At 39.9% G+C, this 22,328-nt stretch overlaps 1 protein-coding gene across 1 annotated transcript in view; it reads left to right on the plus strand.

The window, feature by feature from the left end:
- Positions 1 to 22,328, plus strand: part of LOC144819644 (afamin-like) — a 127,803-nt gene that overhangs the window by 46,296 nt on the left and 59,179 nt on the right. The window contains exon 3 of the mRNA XM_078677457.1: positions 1,464 to 1,596. Within this exon, the coding sequence (XP_078533583.1) occupies positions 1,464 to 1,596 (133 nt within the window). The remainder of the gene's footprint in view (positions 1 to 1,463; positions 1,597 to 22,328) is intronic.

Here is a 22,328-nt window from a genome sequence, read left to right on the forward strand (position 1 = left end):
AACAATCTTTGAATTACATGTTCATCACAAATGGGCCTTTCTATAGGAAAAACAACATTTACCTAGAAATAACACTTTGTGGCTACTTCCTGTAGGTGCATACCATACATAATGGGCCAGATTCACAGAACTAACTTAAGACAAAATCCTAAACTTACTCCCATTTTGGTATTCACAGAAGGCACTTACTCATTTCGGTATTCACAGAAGTTAGGAGTCCTAACTTTCGGACTCCTAAATGCCTTCTGTGAATACCGAAAGTCTTAAAATTTGGATTTTTATCATCTTTACTACTACTAAACTGAGAAAAATCCTAATTTTAAGACTTTCGGTATTCACAGAAGGCATTTAAGGAGTCCTAAAGTTAGGAGTCCTAACTTTAGTACTACTAAATTGAGAAAAATCCTAATTGTAAGACTTTCGGTATTCACAGAAGGCATTTAGGAGTCCTACAGTTAGGAGTCCTAACTTTACTACTCCTAAACTGAGAAAAATCCTAACTTTAGGACTTTCGGTATTCACAGAAGGCATTTGGGAGTCCTAAAGTTAGGAGTCCTAACTTTACTACTCCTAAACTGAGAAAAATCCTAACTTTAGGACTTTCGGTATTCACAGAAGGCATTTAGGAGTCCTAAAGTTAGGACTTCTAACTTCTGTGAATACCGATATGAGTAAGTGTCTTCTGTGAATACCAAAATGAGTAAGTGCCTTCTGTGAATACGAAAATGGTAGTACGTTTAGGATTTTGTCTTAAGTTAGTTCTGTGAATTGGGCCCAATATGTAGCTTTAAGCTCTCAGTCTTGTGGTCAACAAGGCACACTTAGGTGAGACTTAGATGATATATAAAGGTAGGTATTACTACATGCCAAAAACAGTTTATTTCTCACTTATGGTACTGCTCGGTTGTAAACTACAACCATTCAGGTCAAATTGAAAGGCTTGAAGCCAAGATTGAAAAGTTACACTTATAGGTAGTGTAGTCTACACCATAGCACATGTTTGACATTAAAGTTTTATGCCACTGGTGCACTTTCATGTGGCAACTTACTGTGGCCTTACTTAAGTGTTAAATAATCATTGAGTGTCACTAATGTTACCTCATGTTTTAGGATCAGAGCGCAAGCATTGTTAGGCTAAATAGCAATGTGACAGTTCACAGACTGAAAATACTAGCTAAAATCAATCAGAAAAGACGGGATGACTCAAAAATGACCCTTCTCATTTGGACTATTATCATCTTGTACATTAGACATGGTTGCATGCTTTTCCTGGTTCTAGTCTTGGGCTTGAATAAAAAAAAACTCCATTCTATTCTATTCTATTCTATTCATTGCTTATAAAGTGCATGGACATTGGGCCCGGAAACAAGTTTCATCATATGCATGTTCCTTCAAAAGGTACTTTTAATTGTAGCATTCTTGGTAACAGGGTTGCTAGCTCAATTTTTCTGTCTTTTTTGCAGATCCCTTGTGGATTATAGTCAAAAATTGATCTTTAACAGCCTTAAAGATATAACTAGATTGCGGAATCGGCTTCTGGTCTTTATGTCAGGATGCTGTTTTGAGAAGGCTATTCCTGAATGCTTTATGAGTGAGGTAAGTATACAAAACATCATTGCACAACTCAATGACTGGTGAAACAAGCATCTAAAACATGATAGCTTCAGTCTCTATAAACTTCATACTGACCTATATTTATTTATTTTTCATTTTTATAAAGCGCAGCTAAGACCTGATGGATAACAGATAGCTTTTCATAGGTTCAAGTGACATGAACGACAGCAAACAAATCAAGACAAACAGCATGTACAGTTGTATGAGGCTTCAAACAGCAATAAACAAAGGAGTAAAATAATAGAGTATACCATTGACATTTTATGTAGTTCTTTTGTTTTTTTCCAAGAGCTAGTTTTACATCAACTTATCACCCAGTGGAGACATTTATTGAAAGAAAGATGTGGATGTTTTTGACCCATGTGGTAAATCAACAGGGTATTTTGGGTTGATATGGAGTTAAATGCTGAATCCATTAAACCAGGGGTGTTCATCCTCAGTCGATTTTATCTGGATCAATTCCAGATTTCGAGGACAGCCACTTGCTCTGGAAATGACTTCCATTTTGATTCATTGCTTTCCAATGTATCTCATTTGGACACCCTGAAAATCTGACATGGGTTTCACTCATGTGGACCACCATTGAACACCCCTACTTTAAATTGTTCCAAAGTTTCTCTTCTGTCCCTTTTCCCCACTGATAGAAGTAATGCTGACCTCTGCAGTGACCTGCAGAAAAAAGTTCCCATTATCTCTGTTTTCTGGTGTGATGTCGTGAATTGGTATGTGCATTTGGAAGCATCTGTTACTCTGGCCCTTGCATGCAAGCTCTTCTTTCACATTTTGTAATTAGTACCTGCTGCTACTGGACGGGGGTGGTGGAGTGGGGAGTGAGGGGGGGAAATACAACACAAAAAAAGGAATTACTTTGAACAGCCGGACGTCGCCTCTCCTCCGTCTCCCATGACCCAATCACTACGCTGGGTGTTGTGATTGGTCTGAGCACCGTGTATCGGCGCTCAGCCTGGAACATGTTCCTGACCATGCTATGTAATGGAGCCTGGTAGGAACACCCAAGATTGCCGACCAAATAGTTCATGTGCACTTTGGGAGTGCACAGGCCAGTCCCACACCGGCCCACCACTGACTTCAAGAGATAAAATAATATTATAATAACGATATGTTATTATCATTTTATTTTCCCTTTTGAGCAGTGGGGTGATGCTCCTCTGCGTTAGCGGACGAGCTGCCACTGTTGACTGAACAACAGTTGAGAATTTTCCCCGCTGTTCTGACATAATTTTCAAACATTCTTAACTATTGTGAAGATTTTGTTTACACACTTTGGGGCATATTTACAAGCCCCTATCGCCACCACGACGTCCCATTGAGCGGTGTGATGGCGATAGGGGCTTCGCCTTATTTACAAGGCAGTGTTAAGCCACTTAGGGCTAGATGTAGGTAATCCGAAAACACCGATTCTAAAAAACCGAATTTTACCAATTCAGTATTTCAGAATCGGTATTTGGGATGTAGATAATAATTCGGCAAAAAATACAGAATCGGTAAGATTCGGTATTTACCGAATCGGTAATTACCGATTCGGTTTTTGCCATTCATTCCTATGGGCCTGGAGGCCTATAGGAATGAATGTCAATTACCGAATCGGTAATTACCGAATTCGGTAAATACCGAAAAAGTCAAGGGTGGCAGGGTGTCACTTTGACACCCTGTTGCACCCCTGATTAGTGCTTGTGTGCCATGTGGCACACATACATGCCCTAAGGGCCCTAAGGGCATGTATGTGTGCCACATGGCACAGGTGTAAATGCACATATTTGCATTTACATAGGAATTCATTGTTTACCACCAACTAATAGTTGGTGGTAAATAACAAATCCTTAAAGCCCTGTTGCACTGTTTACAGTGCTACCTACATCTCAAAATACAGATTCGGTAATTTTACCGATTCGGTAAAATTACCGAATCTGTATTTTGAGATGCCCTACATCTCAGTATCCAAATACCGGTCGGTAATGGCCGAAGATCGGTATTTTCGGCCGTTACCCTTAATGTGGCTTAACGCTGCCTTGTAATTAAGGCTCCCTTTCACGCTTTACTCAGGTAACTGGACTTTGCGCAACGAGGAGAAATGCTTTGTTCTCCTTGTTTTGCTGTTTCTATGTGTGCTGTCTTGTGCAGCACCCAAAAACAGCAAATTGGCATTGATGGTGTATGTGCAGGAAAGTGACCCTTCCTGCACATAAGCAATCCCCCTCAAAAAATGCCGTTTTGCAACTTCTGTGTGTGCTGCATTAAGCAACACACATAGAAGTTTCAAAATGCCATGAATGATTATTTATGTGCAGTAAAGGAGACCTTCCTGCACATAAACAATAATTCCCCCCAACGCAGAAACCCTTGCACTTTGATGCAAGGGTGCCTGCGTTGGCGCTAGGTAGCTGAGCTCAGCGCCAGCGGCAGGAAAAACTCAGGGGTGAGCCACATTCTTGTGAATATGGCGCATCTCTTCATTTTCAGAATGGAGAAGCGTGCCATTAGCAATGTTTGCTCAACGCCATTCTTCTCCATTCTGTTGTAAATATGCCCCTATGTTTTTTATGAACATCATTGCAATGAGCTTTAATGATGCAGTTCTTTATGTTTGTGTCTTTAATAATGACATCTTTACTTTGATTGTGATCGCATTATTGCGATGTGTTATGTGCAGAGGTCAAGTTAATGTGCTATAATTCTTACTTCCCTATACCCCTTTGAAGTGTTAGCCACAGTAGTATTCGCCAAAATACAGTGGAAAAAAACTTATGATACAAGAATATCATGTCAAAAGTGTTGTCAACTCAAAATACCGTATCCCACGATATAGAAGGTGAGAATGTAGTTTTTTAGGTACATTATATTATTTTTAAAAATACTTTTGTATGTAATATGCTTTTCTTTAATATAGTTGTATAAAATATAATTTTGTAATTCATTTATTTTAGTTATTGTATTATTGCAAGGCAGTAATATTATTATATTGTTTGTGTTTTATTTTTTGCAGTATAGTTTGTAATTGTGAATGTACAATATAATGTTTTCCAAATTTAACTCGCAATTTTTTATTTAGTAACAGGTTCGTGGGTTTGTAGGGAATAGAGAGGAACTTATTTAAAATATAAAATCTTGTTTTTAACAATTTTTTGTTAATTCAGCTAATGATGTTTATGATGATTATGTTGATTGATGAATTCATATTTTAATTATATGTTGTTTTTTTATGATTTGGTTGATCAGTTTATTTAAATATAACATTTCGTGAGTTTTAGATTTATTATTGTTTTAATTTTAAATACTTTATTAAATAATTCTAGAGCATGAATGGTATTTTAGACACTCAGCAATCTGGACGGGACACAGTATTGACTCAAAGTACTGGACGATGTTCACCACATCCGCAACAAGGGAGACACCTGTCAATTGGTGCTCATTGACCTAACTGTGGCATTTGACACAATATATCACAACAGAATACTAACAAATGTTGAACACTGCATAGGCTTCAAAGGAAATGTCCTAAACTGTTTGTTCTCCTACCTTTAAAAAATGTCAGACCACACAGCTGAACCAGTTGATTTACCATGGGGGTTCCCCAAAGATCGATCCTCACACCCAAATCTATTTAACATTTACATGGAAATGCTTGGATTATTACTGGTACATAATAATGTGATCATACATCAGTACGCTGATGACACTCAGCTGTACTTAATATTAACCAATTTGCAAAATATTGCAACTCTTTTCCAGTCTCAAACTTAGCTAAACAGAAGTTTTCTCCTTAACCCCTTCGCTGCGGTGTTAATTTTGCCACGATGTGAAGGGGGGGAAGTGGGCGCGGCGCCGCAGTGCTCATGACGGCTCCCGGCCGTCATGAGTCACAGTAGGCGCTCATGACGGCCGGAAGCTGTCCGAACTCAGCCCACTGGTTAATTCGCCCGCACAGGAGGGGAATTAATCACGCGTGGGCGGCGCGGCAACGTTCGGATGGCTCCTGGTCATCGTAAGCACACGACTACCGTGACCCATGATGGCCGGGAGCCGTCATGAGCACGGAATGAATTAATTAAGAGACATCTGAGTTCCAATGATTTCCATCAGCAACAAACAAGTAGGACTTCTCACTATCAAACCCGCTCAACCGTAATAGTTACTACCATTCTCCTATCTGTCCAGCCAAATGACTTTGTTTAAATTATTGGCAAAATCTATCATGTTGTCAACACATAAATAAAGTATTAAATACTCAAAATGTTCATCTCTGTTGAATAAAGAAAATCAATCCTCTATTCTTTATAAAACAACAGAGCATGTCCTAACCTTCTTAAGACTTGATTAAGGAAATGCCATTGTGGCAGGAATCCCCTATCTCACCTGTTCCCTCACAAAGGCATGGTTCACTTTGCTGTCAAATTAGTCCATCTAGAACAAAAAGCAACCACATCTTCTGAGACCATCAGTGACTTAACAATGTCGCAGCTCCTACAGAGGAGCTGTCCCCCAGGCAACAGCGCAAAAGACCATGAAAAGGTACAGTCTTATAAATCAAATTAAAGGTCCCAGAAACTTGTACAGCAGTTTGTAGGTATGCATTTAATGCCCGTTAGATATCACGAGTCTGTAGTCCTTTTTTCATGTCAATACATGTTCAAAACATAGTTCATCATAAAAGTCTTTGGTGGCTTGACAACCAAAACATCAATAAATCAAATAAACATCCATCCCATATTGATATCCATCCCAATGCATTTCGGGCATCGTCTGTGCCCTTCATCAGGGGAATGTTCTGAAAAATGAAAGAGATATATACAATGCTTACAGGAAGACCTTCAATATAAAAATCTGGTAACATGTGTGTTTAACATGTATAAGAAATCTTCGTGGATGTTAAAACGCGATAAGATAATACAATGTGCCCGTTATTTAGTATAAAGTGTAAAGCAAAACGGCTCAAGTCATGCTGAAACAAGTATTAAACCCGAAGTTTAAAGAAACAAGTCTGTGCTCTAGACTAGTCGTTAAAAACGAGTAGTGCAAACAGAAGTGGAAACCCCGTAGCAAGGAAAACAGAATCTACCATGTAAAGAAAAAAGTGCCTAGAAGTAGAATGTAATTAAAAAAAAAGTAGTGCAATAAGAAATCGGACACCCGGTAACGAGAAAATAGCATGAAGAAAAATAGTGCATAAAGGTGGCAAGTGTTAAAAAAAGAAAGGGGGGAAATATATTCTTACAATAACAGTGATCACAACGGGAACGTTGTTTGTCTGAAAAAAGTTCAAAGAATAGCAGTGTAAATGAGACGCTGTGGGTAGCAGTGAATCACCGGATATATTAGTCCTCATAGCAAGGTACTTACTGGAATGGTGAAAGTGAACGCGTAAATCGTTAGTCAGGTCTGTTCATTCCAAGTGCAATCCATTTAGTAAACCCAAAAAGTGAACGCGGTGTGTAGTAAATCTCGTGAGGGGCCGGAAACGTCCCAGTCGCAAACACAAATAAAGGACTAAAAAACGTAAGTGAAAGGGTAAGCGCCATATTACAACGGTCATAGACTTGTATCGAGAGGACTAACGTGGGGGAAAGATGGGAAGAGACAAACAGGTGTCGGTAAAAAAAGTGTGTGCATGGAACAACCATACATTACTGTGAATCCATGATTATTACATAGAAAACATCCACTATAAGCCTGTTAAAAGTCATCAATGTACAAAAATATATATATGACTACATTATGATGAAAAAAACGATAGTACTCTCTGAAGGAATCAATGAAAGGTAACAAACAAATTCCATTCTGTCATTAAGCATCGTGCACAAGAAACGTATCCAGTAATTCTCTCTTTGTAAGAGTTTGTTTTGACTATTTCCTCCTTCTGTTTTGTTTATCACTTTTAGAACCAGAAATTTAAGTTGGCAAATGTTATGTTTTTTCTTCACAAAGTGCATAGCCACAGTTGATTTAGGATTCCTGGTTCTGATGTTGCTCTTGTGTTCCAAGATCCGTGTGCGGATCTTCCTCTCTGTGTGACCCGCGTAACCTAGGCCACACGGACATTTAAGTAAATAAATTACATTGGTTGTGTTGCATGTAGCGTTTAACTGAAGCTTGATTTTCGTACCTTTCATGGGGTGATTTATAGTGTTACCTGGTATAGAGTTGTGGCAATTGCTACAATTGTGGCACGTTTGTAAACCTTTGTAAATGGTAGTTTCAGCAGTGTTCGATGTTCTGGTGAGCAAATCTTGCAGGTTTGGACCTCGAGTATACAAAAAGATGGGTTTATTTTCAAACAGACCTTTGAAATCTGGTTCCATACTCAGTAATGGCCAGTGTTTCATGATGATGTTACGATAACAATTGCTTGTTGTAGAGTATTTAGACACAACTACCATGCGGTTGGTATCTTTCTTTTTCTTCACCGTCAGTAGATCTTGTCTATTCAAAGTGCCACATCTGTTTTAGCTTTGTGTAGAATCTCGTCTGGATATCCTCATTCTTTGAATCTGAGGAGCATGTTTTCAATTTGTTTTGTACATTCTGTGGAGTTTGATACTATGCGCTTGACTCTGAGAAGCTGAGAAAGTGGCAGGTTGTTTTTCAATCCCGATCTGTGGAAACTGTTGTAATGAAGTATACTGTTACGGTCTGTATCTTTGCGGTATAGGTTTGTTAATAATTTGTCTTGATCGATATGTATTTGTACATCTAAAGTTGTTCTGCTGTTTTTGTACCTCCCATGTAAACTGAATGCGCTCATCGATATCGTTAAGTTGTTCTAGAGAGTCTTTTAGAGTGTTAAATGTGCCGGATCACAAGATGAAGATGTCATCAATAAAGTGAAGGAAAATCTTTCCATGTTCAAGCCATATGGGCTTATTGAGAATATGTTGTTCCTTGAAGTGGTGCATAAACAAATTTGCATAGGATGGAGCAGCACAATTGCCCATGGAAGTACCACTTAGCTGCAAATACCAGTTGTCATTCCACTTAAAGTAGCTTTGATAAAGCGTAAACATCAATAATTCCATAATGAATACTTGAAGGTTGAGATACAGTGAGGAACAAGCAACACACGTTCTATTCCTTCACTTCCTAAATCATGTGGGATTGAGGTGTACAGTGATTTAACGTCCACTGTACACAACAATAACTCCTCTTCTGGGGATGTTTGCAATTGGTTAATTTTCATGATGAAATCTGTGGTATCACGGATGTAGGTGCTGATATTAGTCATTAAGGGCTGAAGATGTTTGTCAATGAATTTCCCTACCGGCTCATGAATGCTGTTTCTGGTAGAGACGATTGGTCTGAATGGTGGCTTCTGTAAGTTTTTGTGTACTTTGGGAAGCATATAAAGTGAAGGTGATCGAGGATTGTCTTAGATTAGAAATCTTTTAATTCTGTCTGTTATGGTACCATTATCTACTGCTTTCTGAACAATATTCATCAGTATGGTAGCGAATTCTTGAGTCGGATTGTGATTCAATAGAGCATATGTGTTGATATCAGAAACGTGTGCTGTCACTTGTTCATGATAAAACATGCTGTTCATGATGACCAAGGCGCCACCTTTATCCGCGTTTCTACATACTATAGATCTGTTGTGATCAAGTTTTTTGAGGATGCTTCTGTCTTTCACGGTGAGGTTGGAGTGCCTAGATTTCTGCTGGAATGTGAGCTCTGTAATCTCACGTTTCACCAGGTTCTCAAAGATGTCTAATGTTTTATGGCTCACGGGAGCCAGAAAAGTACTACGGGGACGTAGTCCCTTCAATAAAGATTCATCTTCATTTTCAGTAACTCGTATCACATTTTGGAAGTAATTTCTTAATCTGAGATTTCACATTAATTTGAAGAGACTCATTTCCAATTCCAGGGTGTTAGTAGTGGTAGTTGGTACAAAGGATTGTCCTTTTTGTAGTGTTCGTGTTTCATGATGCGACAATTCATACGAAGAAATGTTGATGACTAGATTATTGAAATCTGTTACTTCCTCCTGCTCTTTTTGTTTTTCAATCCTGTTGGCTCCTTTTCCTTGTCTGTGTTTTTTGCCCCGCCTGGGTCATCCTGATCTCCCTGGCTCTCTTCTAAAAATGTATCCGCAGGTGTAGATGTTGTTGCTATGTTGTCTGTAGGCCTGTTGACACCCCCCGTTGCACGGGGTATTTGAGGGCGTGGTTCACTCTCTGATGACGATGTTTCTGTCTCTTAGGGTTATAAGGTCGATTTTGTCGGAGGCGGGCATACACTTCTGCTCACAAACCTATACCTCAAAGATACAGACCGTAACAGTATACTTCATTACAACAGTTTCCACAGACCTGGATTGAAAAACAACCTGCCACTTTCTCAGCTTCTCAGAGTCAAGCGCATAGTATCAGACTCAACAGAATGTACAAAACAAATTGAGCTCCTCGGATTCAAAGAACGAGGATATCTGGAAGAGATTCTACACAAAGCTAAAACCAGATGTGGCACTTTGAATAGACAAGATCTACTGACGGTGAAGAAAAAGAAAGATACCAACCGCATGGTAGTTGTGTCTAAATACTCTACAACAAGCAATCATTATCGTAACATCATCATGAAACGCTGGCCATTACTGAGTATGGAACCAGATTTCAAAGGTCTTTTTGAAAATAAACCCATCTTTGCGTATACTCGAGGTCCAAACCTGCAAGATTTGCTCACCAGAACATCAAACACTGCTGAAACTACCATTTACAAAGGTTTACAACTGTGCTACAATTGTAGCAATTGCCACAACTCTATACCAGGTAACACTATAAATCACCACATGAAAGGTACGAAAATAAATCAAGCTTCGAGTGAACACTACATACAACACGACCAACATAATTTATTTACTTAAATGTCCGTATGGCCTAGGTTACGCGGGTCACACAGAGAGGAAGATCCATAGACTGATCTTGGAACACAAGAGCAACATCAGAACCAGGAATCCTAAATCAACAGTGGCTATGCACTTTGTGGAGAAAAACATAACATCTGCCAACTTAAATTTCTGGTTCTAGAAGTGATAAACAAAACAGAAGGAGGAAATAATAAAAACAAACTCTTACAAAGAGAGAATCACTGGATACGTTTCTTGCGCACAATGCAGCCCCATGGGCTTAATGACAGAATGGAATTTGTTTGTTACCTTTAGTTGATTCCTTCAGAGAGTACTATCGTTTTTTAAATCATATTATAGTCATTATATATATTTTTTGTACATTGATGACTTTCAACAGGCTTATAGTGGATGTTCTCTATGTAATAATCACAGTAATGTATTGTTGTTCCATGCACACACTTATTTTACCGACACCTTTTCGTCGCTTCCTATCTTTCTCTTACGTTAGTCCTCTCGATATAAGTGTATGACCGTTGTAATATGGCGCTTACACTTATGTTTTTTAGTCCTTTATTTGTGTTTGCGCCCGGGACGTTTCCGGCCTCTCACGAGATTTATTACACACCGGGTTCACTTTTCGGGTTTACTAACTGGATTGCACTCAGAATGAACAGACCTGACTAATGATTTACACGTTCTCTTTCACCATTCCAGTAAGTACCTTGCTATGAGGACTAATATATCCGGTGATTCACTGCTACCCGCAGCGTCTCATTTACACCGCTGTTCTTTGAACTTTTTTCAGACAAACAACGTTCCCACTAGGATCGCTGTTATTGTAAGAATATATTTCCACTTTTCTTTTTTTAACACTTGCCACCTTCATGCACTATTTTTCTTCATGCTATTTACTTGTTACCGGGTGTCCGACTTCTTATTGCACTACTTGTTTTTTAAATACACGCTACTTTTAGGCACTTTTTTCTTTACGTGGTAGATTCTGTTTTCCTTGCTACGGGGTTTCCACTTCTGTTTGCACTACTCGTTTTTAACGACTAGTCTGGAGCACAGGCTTGTTTCTTTCAACTTCGGGTTTAATACATGTTTCAGCATGACTTGAGCCATTTTTCTTCACACTTCATACTAAATCACGGGCACATTGTATTATCATGTTTTAACATCCACGGAGATTTCTTATACATGTTAAACACACATGTTCCTAGATTTTTGGATTGAAGGTCTTCCTCTAAGGATTGTATACATCTCTTTCATTTTTCAGAACTTTCCCCTGACGAATAGCACAGACGATGCCCGAAATGCATTGGGATGGATATCAATATGGGATGGATGTTTATTTGATTTATTGACATTTTGGTTGTCAAGCCACCAAAGACTCTTATGATGGACTATGTTTTGAACATGTATTGACATGAAAAAAGGACTACAGAATCGTGATATCTAACGGGCATTAAATACATACCTACAAACTGCTGTACAAGTTTCTGGGACCATCAATTTGATTTATAAGACTGAACCTTTTCATGGTCTTTTGCTCTGTGCACTGGGGGACAGCTCCGCTGTAGGAGCTGCCACATTGTTGATCTCTTAGGAACACTTGGTGGAACAGAAAGTGAAGCCTCAGTAGCACGCCACACCTAGTTCCACGTTGAGAAAATAAGTTCAACTACGGTAGTGCGTGTCGGTATTGTATTTACCATCAGTGACTTCCCATTCTAGCCAAGATCATGTTCAAATTCCAAACGTTCATTCCGACGTCTCTCTTACCTCAAATTTCACCTCAATCCTGACTATTGCAGGTGGATCTATAAACCTGAGAAGGAAATGTTCAATTTTTCTGGAAGTATCTAAATTAAAAAATACATTGGCTTGTAACCAATCGTCTTGTGGCAGTGGCCTCAGCCTGGAATTTACATCCGAAAAACTCGAGGAGATTAACACAATGTATGGCTTTCAAGAAACAAAGTAAAGCTGGATTATTAAAAATTTCCTAGAAGCGAAAAGTTAATTTTTAATACAGCTATGATGGTGGCCAAGCGGGACATAGCGGCGGCTTGGAAAAGTCCCGACTCACCTTACCTGGAGAAGTGGCGTAGACGAGTGGACTGGTGCGCGACCCAGGAGAAAGCCCTTTACAAGGCCAAGGGGTGTTTTAAGAAATACCGTAGAGTGTGGGGGAAGTGGTTGGGGAATGTGGAGGGTCGGGATTAACCTGGTTTCACATCCCGTCTGTGTAAGTTTTATGGGGTTTGTGATTGGGGGGTACATTGCTTTTATGAATGGATTCAAACTAATGATTTTCGTGTATCTGCTGAATTGTTTTATGTGTTTTAAAAACAATAAAAATGTGATTATCAAAAAAAAGAATTCCTGAACTAAAGTCACACTTTCATACGTATGATCTGATAGACTAGTTCATTGTTAACTGATGCTAAATGACAGATGCCAATATGTATTGGAAACTTATCTTTAATGCTTTACCACTACTTCCTGCTCCTGTTTATTGTAATCCACTTTCTTATTTTTAGTTTCCGGATCACTGTAAAGCACCCATGTACCTCCCAGGTCCTGGATCCATGATACATATGTTCAATAATAGTTAAAGTACATAGTAAAGAAAGTTTAACGTTAAAAGGTAAAAGGAAAGGCTTCGGTTAGGGGAAGATGGATAGAAAAGTAGGAAACTTATCTCAGTAATTGTGACCCCCTACCAACACACACAATATTGCAGATCAGCAATCATGGTGCAGCACTTACGTATTTTCATGAAGGGCGAAGAGAGAGCCAGTGGTAATCTTGCCATTACACTTTTTCCTCTAAAATTATTATTGCCTATAGTGGCTTATGGATACTGAGCACGTGTCACTCCTGTCAATATCTTAATAAGACCACTTTCACAAGCCTCACATATCCTGTTTTAGAGCAGTTCGTATAGTCACATGTGCAGGAAAGTTTATTTTACCCATATTCCCTGTTTATGTAATTGAAAGACTATCAAGTATTTCCAACATGCAGTCTGAGCGTCATGACAATTACATACTTTTGGTTGCTGACATATTAAGTATGCTTCACATAAGCACAATTATTTTCCAATTGTGTTTCCCTGTACTGGAGATTATTTGTAAACATTTTTGCTGTGTTTGCTATGCATAAAAGTGTTTGTGATTGTTCTGGTACTGAACCCAAAACACACCTCTAAGTATTGAAAGTAGAAACAACATTACATTTATTTAAAATATGTGCAGACCACATACTGAAAATAACATTCAATAGTACAATGTTTAATAAACAGTATGGATAAGGCAGTTGTTGGTTTGTATTACCTCATCCGAAGGTAAGATTGAACTACACACCCATCTGTCATTGGCAAAGCCAAGAAAGGGGGGATATGTTGATCAGGATAAGCGTGAGAATACAAATATTGTTTTGAAAATTAAAAGGCACACTCATCTCTCTAAGTCAATGTTTCTCAGCCCTTTAAATCAAATAAATTGGGTTTTCATATGATGTGTAATATAAAGACAGTAAAAGGGAGAACACAAAACCAAGCAAATACAGCTGTTGTCAGAAGAGGAAGCATAACAGACTCACATCACTTGAACAATAACCCTTCTTTATGACGAAATACGTCTCAATCTCAATGGTCAGGGTACATTATCTACAAATAGGCATCTCCTCCAATCCAGCCAAAACATTATTTAATTGTATTCACTTTAACATCTTACCTGCTACCGAAGGCGCCCCAGGTAGAGTTGCTAACAAATCAAACACATTTTTAGATTATTTCATGAACAAGATTCTCTCATCAGAAAAGATAACTCATCCAAGACTATCTCATCAAGAACGATAAGATAAAAAACTCTGATTATGTGGAACCACTTCCAACCCATAAGCGCTGAAGAACATATATTAAGCATCAAATATCTCAAGCCCACCCCGTTGCACAGGCACCCACGCAATGGGTATTGTCAAAGCAAATACATTATTTCCCTTTTTAGTCCTTTATGCATCCTTTGAACAAGGAATCTTTCCTGAAATGCTGCAATGTGGACAAAGAATTAAATTTTTAAAGACACCAAACATTAACCTGAAATTGCCCCTGCTACTGACTGGTAAAGAATCTCCTGTGGTTTGGTAGAGCCGTAGAAGGATGCATCTCATATGAATGACTATTTTTCATCAGCTCAGAGGGCCATCCAGGGTAGGTTGAAGCATTGAAACAGCCACATTAACACATCAATACAACACCCATCTGATATTTGATCAGGCTGATTGATGCCTTTGTAGAGATTCTCAATCTCTGAGGCATTTTACATGATTGTGTAAGTCAAAAAGGAATCCCTGGACTAAATATGCTTTTCTCCACACTCTTATCTTTCATACACCCAACTCTCAAGAACAACACGGTTTTTAAGTATGTATCAAACCAATATGAAAATATGACGTTTACACTCTCTGTATTTTATTAATTAGTGTTTTTTTCATTTAAAATTCAGATCACTTTCTGAACGGCATTATTTAAAAACATACATAATATTATCACGTTTGAACCAATTGATCACAATATTACATAAAAAATACACTGTTTAAAAACAAAATCATATAAAAAACACAGAATTATTACTACTAAGCTTCCAAAGTTTCCAAGTACAGAATAAATCACAATTGACAAACCCTCCTAACCTGTAGGTACAAAAATTCCTACTACCATACTTTCCTGACCCAATAACCTCATACAATTTTAGGGTAATTTAGAAAATGCAGTATCCAAAATTGTGGTATATCTGTTATCTTGTTGGGTTTTTATTGGGTTCTATTTATACAAGCGTCGACGCGTTTTGGTGTTATTTTATTGATATGGTAACACCTTCTTCAGGACAGCAAAATTCATAGGGTCATCGTTTATAAATTTCCTTTATGTATGTATAAAACAGTAATAAATTGCAATTAGAGAGGAGCTTTCTACAACATTCTCTTATTCTTACATTCTAAATTCTAATTCATGTCTTTCATCTGACGGTACATTTAAAACTTATTTCTACCCTATATATGTTCTATTATAATACTCCACATTATAGCTATTGCTAAAGAAAAACATTTTCTCAGTCAGAAAACTTTATTGTAACATAGTCACACCAGGTTTTTTTAATTATTCAAAGAAAACAAGTGAGATTTCCCTCCGGTATATTTCAGTGTTGGACTTCACATATCTACAATCCCCCATTCATTCTGCTCATTCACTCAAGTCTGTTTACTCGCCTTACTTACAAAATGAAAGGGTAGCAATGCTTGTTTCCCTCCTTTTCCCACTCAGGAATTCGTTATGATCTTAAGGGATTTTAATTCCACTCACGGTGTTGAGTTCCTATTTTGTAAATCTCCCTGTTGGATCAATGTACAGTATTTAAAGTAGTTAACTTTTTAACGATCCCTTGTTCTACTTTATAATGTTTACAAAGGATTACCTTTTCTTAATCAAGTCAAAGTAGGCAGAGAGAGAACTGTGTAGAGCAGGCCGATGTTCCTGTCACACTCTTATCTTCGATCTTGCAATTCTATGGTTAACCTAGGAGATTAGAAGTATAGTTGGAAATCACTTCTCTATGCTGTGTCTATTGTTACAGTCTTGCTCTCACTCGCATATGTTTGATTTACCTTATGACGACCTGACCAAGAAATGTACGGTTTTCTGTTATCCGTTATCGATTCCTGTGTACTCTTCTGATCTTTGTTCCAGTAGCTATCATCTGTAAAGGATATTTGACAGAATATCACTTATATATCCCCCTTTCCCAGGTGTTAGGCTTTCTACGCTAGGCGGGTTCTTACCTTATATTGAGTTAAAATTCTCCAAACGAGGTATAGCGTCTTATTTCTATATTGCAGTGAACCGGATATGTTCTGTAGGGCAATGTTAATAATATTCCGCATTAATGATCTGTTTTTTCAATGTTATGGTGCATGTATTGTATATATATATATTACGCTTATAGCTAATGGTCATTTGCAATTTAGGGCTCGTTTATTTAAATCTCGCATGCATTTAGAAATTTATGGGCACCCGTTGCGGCGGTAGCCTTTCTGGTCCCGGGTTTTACCTACACCCAACACCCTTCTCATGGCTGGCGGGGTTTCGAATCACCCGATAACGTGAACGGTCTAGTAATAGCCGTAGCTCTTTGTGACAAACAAAACTGTTTAAACTATGAACTTTAAAAAGGATTTCTCAAGGAGAAAGGTTATCCAGCATTCTCGAGAATGTATGCGTTTCAGGCCGTACCTGCGTAGCATTTTGAAACTTACCACTATTCTTATGATCGGCGGTATTCCAAATCACCCGCTAGCGTGAATGGTCTAATGATAACCGTAGCTTTTTATGCCAAACAAAAGTGTTTATAATATAGAGTTTAAAAAGTATTTCTCAAGGGGAAAGTTTATCCAGCATTCTCGAGAAATTATGCGTTTCAGGCAGTGCCCGCGTAACCTTTAAAACACATCTATAATGAGGTCAGCCCATATTATGAAAACATCAGAAATTAGACCAGATTTATAGATGATATTTTCTTCATCTGGGTAGGAACAGAAAATGACTTGAAAGACTTTCTAACCTGGATCAACCTAGAAGATGAGAATCTGAAGTTTACAGCATCTTACAGCAACTCCAAAGTGAATTTCTTAGATATCTGTATCAAAGTTGAGGATAACCAACTAATGGTAGAGCTTTTTAAAAAAGAGTCAGACCGAATACGGTCTTACACTGTAATAGCTACCACCCAACTAGCCAAAAGGTCAGTATTCCTTTTGGTGAATTTCTTCGGCTAAGAAGAAATTGTACAACAATAAAGGACTACTATAAACATGCAGAAGAAATGAAACAAAAATTCCATGAGAGAGGCTATCCAAAAAAACTGATAAGCCACTCTCTAAAAAGAGCCCGGTACTATGATAGGGCCTGCCTGTTGGACAAGGAGAGAGTTAGAAAAAAGGATATGGACAAGATAGTGATGGTAAGCCAATTGTCCAGCATTAATCGAAACTGGAAAATTCTAAATGATGGCAAAGAAATCAGTATACCGCGTCCCATGTACGCCTACAGAAAGAACAAAAACCTACGTTCAAGCCTTGTCCATACCTATAGGGAGGACAAGGTGGAAACCCAAAGAAACATGTTGGGAGAAAAGGCCACAGGGAATCACAAGTGTGGCTCCTGCAGCATCTGTGATCTGTGCCTGGTAACCAAAGAAGTTGTCCTAAACTCAGTTAAACACAGAATCACCACACTTAATAATTGTAAAAGTAAAAATGTGGTTTATCTGATCCTCTGCCCGTGTGGCAGCGGATATATTGGCAAAACAGGTAGGGAACTAAGACTTAGAATAGGAGAACACAAATCTGCAATAAGAACTAATAAGGAAAATGCCCCACTTGTAAACCACTGGAGAGAAAAGGGACACAATATTGAGGACATTCGGTGGGTCATTCTAGAGAAAATAAAAGAACAGACGAGGATGGGCGACAGTAAAATGAGGCGAAAACTGCAGGAACAGTGGTATATAGTTACGTTTAATACCATAAAACTGGACCTGAATTCAAAAGAGGACCGGGAAACACTCATCTGAGCGGGAAAATAAAGGAACCAGTAGCCTGTGTCAATAGAAGGACAAAAAAATGGATGATGAGTGAAAAAATAATAGAATATAATAATACCTTGCCAAAACATAAAAACAAGAGGTGTGTGCAAACGGTAAATCAATGACTTAGCCCGTTGTTCCTGACTCTAAGACACACAACAACTAGCATCTAATATGGTTAATTAGGGAAACATCCTTTACAACGCAACTTTTACCACGCAGTGCTTTTTCATCGCAACTTTTACAACGCAAACCATAACAACGCATTGCGCTGGGGGGCGCTCTAGGATAGGGAATAGATTTAATTTACTATCCAACACCTTCCCTAGTGTCCACGGGGACTGGAGTTGGAATAGTAAATTAAACTATTCACTATCCAGCACCCCAAAGCGCTATGCATTGTAATTGTATGCGTTGTAAAAACTGCGATGTAAAAGCATGCGATGTAAAAGCATGCGTTGTAATGACATACATCCGGTTAATTATATAGATTATTTCAATCTAAGGGAGAAAACATCTTGGGTAAAGATCTATAACCGAAGAATTTAATGATATGCAGAATACTTAGTGGCTTGAGTAGAGTGACAACACGATTTACGGGTGAATATCAATAATAAAAATAGTCAAAGAGAGGTACATCCTGAACACGCAGCCATCAAGAATAATACGGAGAAATTCGGTGATGGCGGTGCTGCTAACCCAGAAATTGTCAAGATGTGAGCATGCGTGGGCTAATGAGTTACCACACACCTGCAAGTCGTAAGTGATGTCTGGGTACATGTTAAAAAGGGCGCGATAGGTAGCCCTACACCACAACGAAGAAACGAGGTAGACGCGCGCTTGGAAAGAAACTCTGGTAAGTGTCTCAGACAGATTGCGTGAATAGGAAGACGTACAACCTATAATTAGGATTAGAATTTCTACTTATATCATATGACAAACTTTGGGGCCAACTTGTGTTTAAAAGTAAAAATTAAATCGCTCTAACATAACAGCTTTTGATGCGCTTAGGTTTAAAGGTTACGCGGGCACTGCCTGAAACGCATAATTTCTCGAGAATGCTGGATAAACTTTCCCCTTGAGAAATACTTTTTAAACTCTATATTATAAATACTTTTGTTTGTCATAAAAAGCTACGGTTATCATTAGACCATTCACGCTAGCGGGTGATTTGGAATACCGCCGATCATAAGAATGGTGGTTAGTTTCAAAATGCTACGCAGGTACGGCCTGAAACGCATAAATTCTCGAGAATGCTGGATAACCTTTCTCCTTGAGAAATCCTTTTTAAACTTCATAGTTTAAACAGTTTTGTTTGTCACAAAGAGCTACGGCTATTACTAAACCGTTCACGTTATCGGGTGATTCGAAACCCCGCCAGCCATGAGAAGGGTGGTGGGTGTAGGTAAAACCCGGGACCAGAAAGGCTACCGCCGCAATGGGTGCCCATACATTTCTAAATGCATGCGAGATTTAAATAAACGAGCCCTAAATTGCGAATGACCATTAGCTATAAGCGTAATATATATATACAATGCATGCACCATAACATTGAAAAAACAGATCATTAATGCGGAATATTATTAACATTGCCCTACAGAACATATCCGGTTCACTGCAATATAGAAATAATACGCTATACCTCGTTTGGAGAATCTTAACTCAATATCAGGTAAGAACCCGCCTAGCGTAGAAAACCTAACTAAAACCTGGGAAAGGGGGATATATAGGTGATATTCTGTCAAATATCCTTTACAGATGATAGCTACTGGAACAAAGATCAGAAGAGTACACAGGAATCGATAACGGATAACAGAAAACCGTACATTTCTTGGTCAGGTCGTCATAAGGTAAATCAAACATATGCGAGTGAGAGCAAGACTGTAACAATAGACACAGCATAGAGAAGTGATTTCCAACTATACTTCTAATCTCCTAGGTTAACCATAGAATTGCAAGATCGAAGATAAGAGTGTGACAGGAACATCGGCCTGCTCTACACAGTTCTCTCTCTGCCTACTTTGACTTGATTAAGAAAAGGTAATCCTTTGTAAACATTATAAAGTAGAACAAGGGATTGTTAAAAAGTTAACTACTTTAAATACTGTACATTGATCCAACAGGGAGATTTACAAAATAGGAACTCAACACCGTGAGTGGAATTAAAATCCCTTAAGATCATAACGAATTCCTGAGTGGGAAAAGGAGGGAAACAAGCATTGCTACCCTTTCATTTTGTAAGTAAGGCGAGTAAACAGACTTGAGTGAATGAGCAGAATGAATGGGGGATTGTAGATATGTGAAGTCCAACACTGAAATATACCGGAGGGAAATCTCACTTGTTTTCTTTGAATAATTAAAAAAACCTGGTGTGACTATGTTACAATAAAGTTTTCTGACTGGGGGGGGCATGGCTTGGACGACAAAGGAGATGGTCGTCTAGGTCCGGTAGCTCCGCAAACCCTGAGCAACTAAGGCGATTCTGAGCAGCCAAACCCGATGGTCTGAACCTCGGAAAAGAATCCAACGATATATGAACAGAAGAGCTACAAGGTGAGCCCGGAGGAAGCACTCGGAAGGCACAACAAAGAAGAAAAGAGCCCTCAAAAGAGGGGAACTAAGAAGTGAGGGGGAAGGCAAGATGGCGACTGTGCCACAATAGACCGACTCTAGACCAGTACCAGCAACCGTGCCGCAAGGAGAGCAAGGAGGAGATAAACCGGTCCGATCCTTGGGCAGACTGATTGAAGTGAAGAGCTACAAGGGAATAAAGCGACCGATCCTCAGAGTAAGCGCAGAAGCCCCAGTTTGCAACTAAGCCTGGACCCCCCCCCCTACGAACGCTAAAGCACAAGCGGGCGCAGGCGAGCATAAGTGCACTCAGCGGTCTGGCGACCAGAGTCTGACCAGGGAGCCAGAACTGCTAAAGTAAAATTGTAGCGGAATGAGGTAAAGAACAGAAGCAGAGAGACCCTGCAGCGCAGAGACACCTCCGGAGTGCTCACCAACCAAAAGGACGCACCACCAGCAGTGACCACAGGACCCGTGGTGCGACAGCAGGGACCACTGGATTGTAGGTACCAAGCAAAGCAAACCGGAAGTACCAGACGAAGGCGGCCATCAGAGGAGGTAGGAGGCGGAAGAAGAAGGCGGCCAACCGGAACCAGAGAGAGAGAGGAAGCGGAAACACTCGTCAGCCAGTGACCCGGAAGCAAAACAGGGCAGAGCGCCCGGTCTGCGCATGCCCATGCTCACCATAACTAAGTAAGCCCACTGAGTGCCCTTGCCAGGAGGACCGACACGGTGGCCAAAGCGAGCCCCCGGACCACGCCTGTGAGCCTTCTAACTAAAGGCGCTACCTCCAAAACCACGAGGACAACCGGAGCCGACGGGTAGCCCCTACCGGAGAGCGCGGGACACCGGGCGCGGAGCGCGCTGCTCCGAGGCTGCCCGCCTGAACACGCCCCCCCCGCCATCCACAGCGAAAGCAGTGAAGGGGAGCGAGTGCAGGCGCGAGAAGCGGCGCGGTAAACGCAGCTCCAGCAGTTTCTCTGCTCTCGTTAAAGTAACGGCTCACAACCAGTCAAGTCGACCCCGCCACCCGGTCTGGTCACACGCAACCTGAAACAGCTAAAGAGGCACGAACGAGTGCGCCCCGCCCCCGCCCTCTATATCGGAAAGAACAAAACGTGGGGAAACGAAAAGAAGCGAGCAGAAGGCACACGGCGCCCCAGCCCTCATCCGCAAAGCAATATTGGGGCAGCTTGTAGCAGCAAGCAAGGGGGGTGTGCAGATACATCCTCTGTGACACCTACAGGGGGGACGGCACCAAACCCAAAGCCACAGCAGTGCAGAGCAGCTAAACTCCCTCAACACACCCACGGCCATCGAGGAAAAGGGAGCTGAGGAACGGTGGAGCTATCTCCCTCAGCACTCGGCGCCACAATCAAGGGAGAGAGGTGGAGCTACAGGACAAACGCAGTGTCAAGGCCATTGAAGTGCACAACAAGACCCACACAGGGTCGTACGAGACAAGTAAACGCTGGAGGGGGCAAGAATAAAAACAAAGACCAGGCAAAACAAGGTTCCAAGCCGCTTCCGCTATAGCACCACAATAAAAACATTAGCAACCACACAGGATAAACAGCAAGCCAAGGAAAGGATTACAGGCACTCTAAGCAGTGGGAGCGGATCACAATTAAGGA

This window comes from Lissotriton helveticus, chromosome 2_1, assembly GCF_964261635.1.
Source record: "Lissotriton helveticus chromosome 2_1, aLisHel1.1, whole genome shotgun sequence".
NCBI lineage: Eukaryota > Metazoa > Chordata > Amphibia > Caudata > Salamandridae > Lissotriton > Lissotriton helveticus.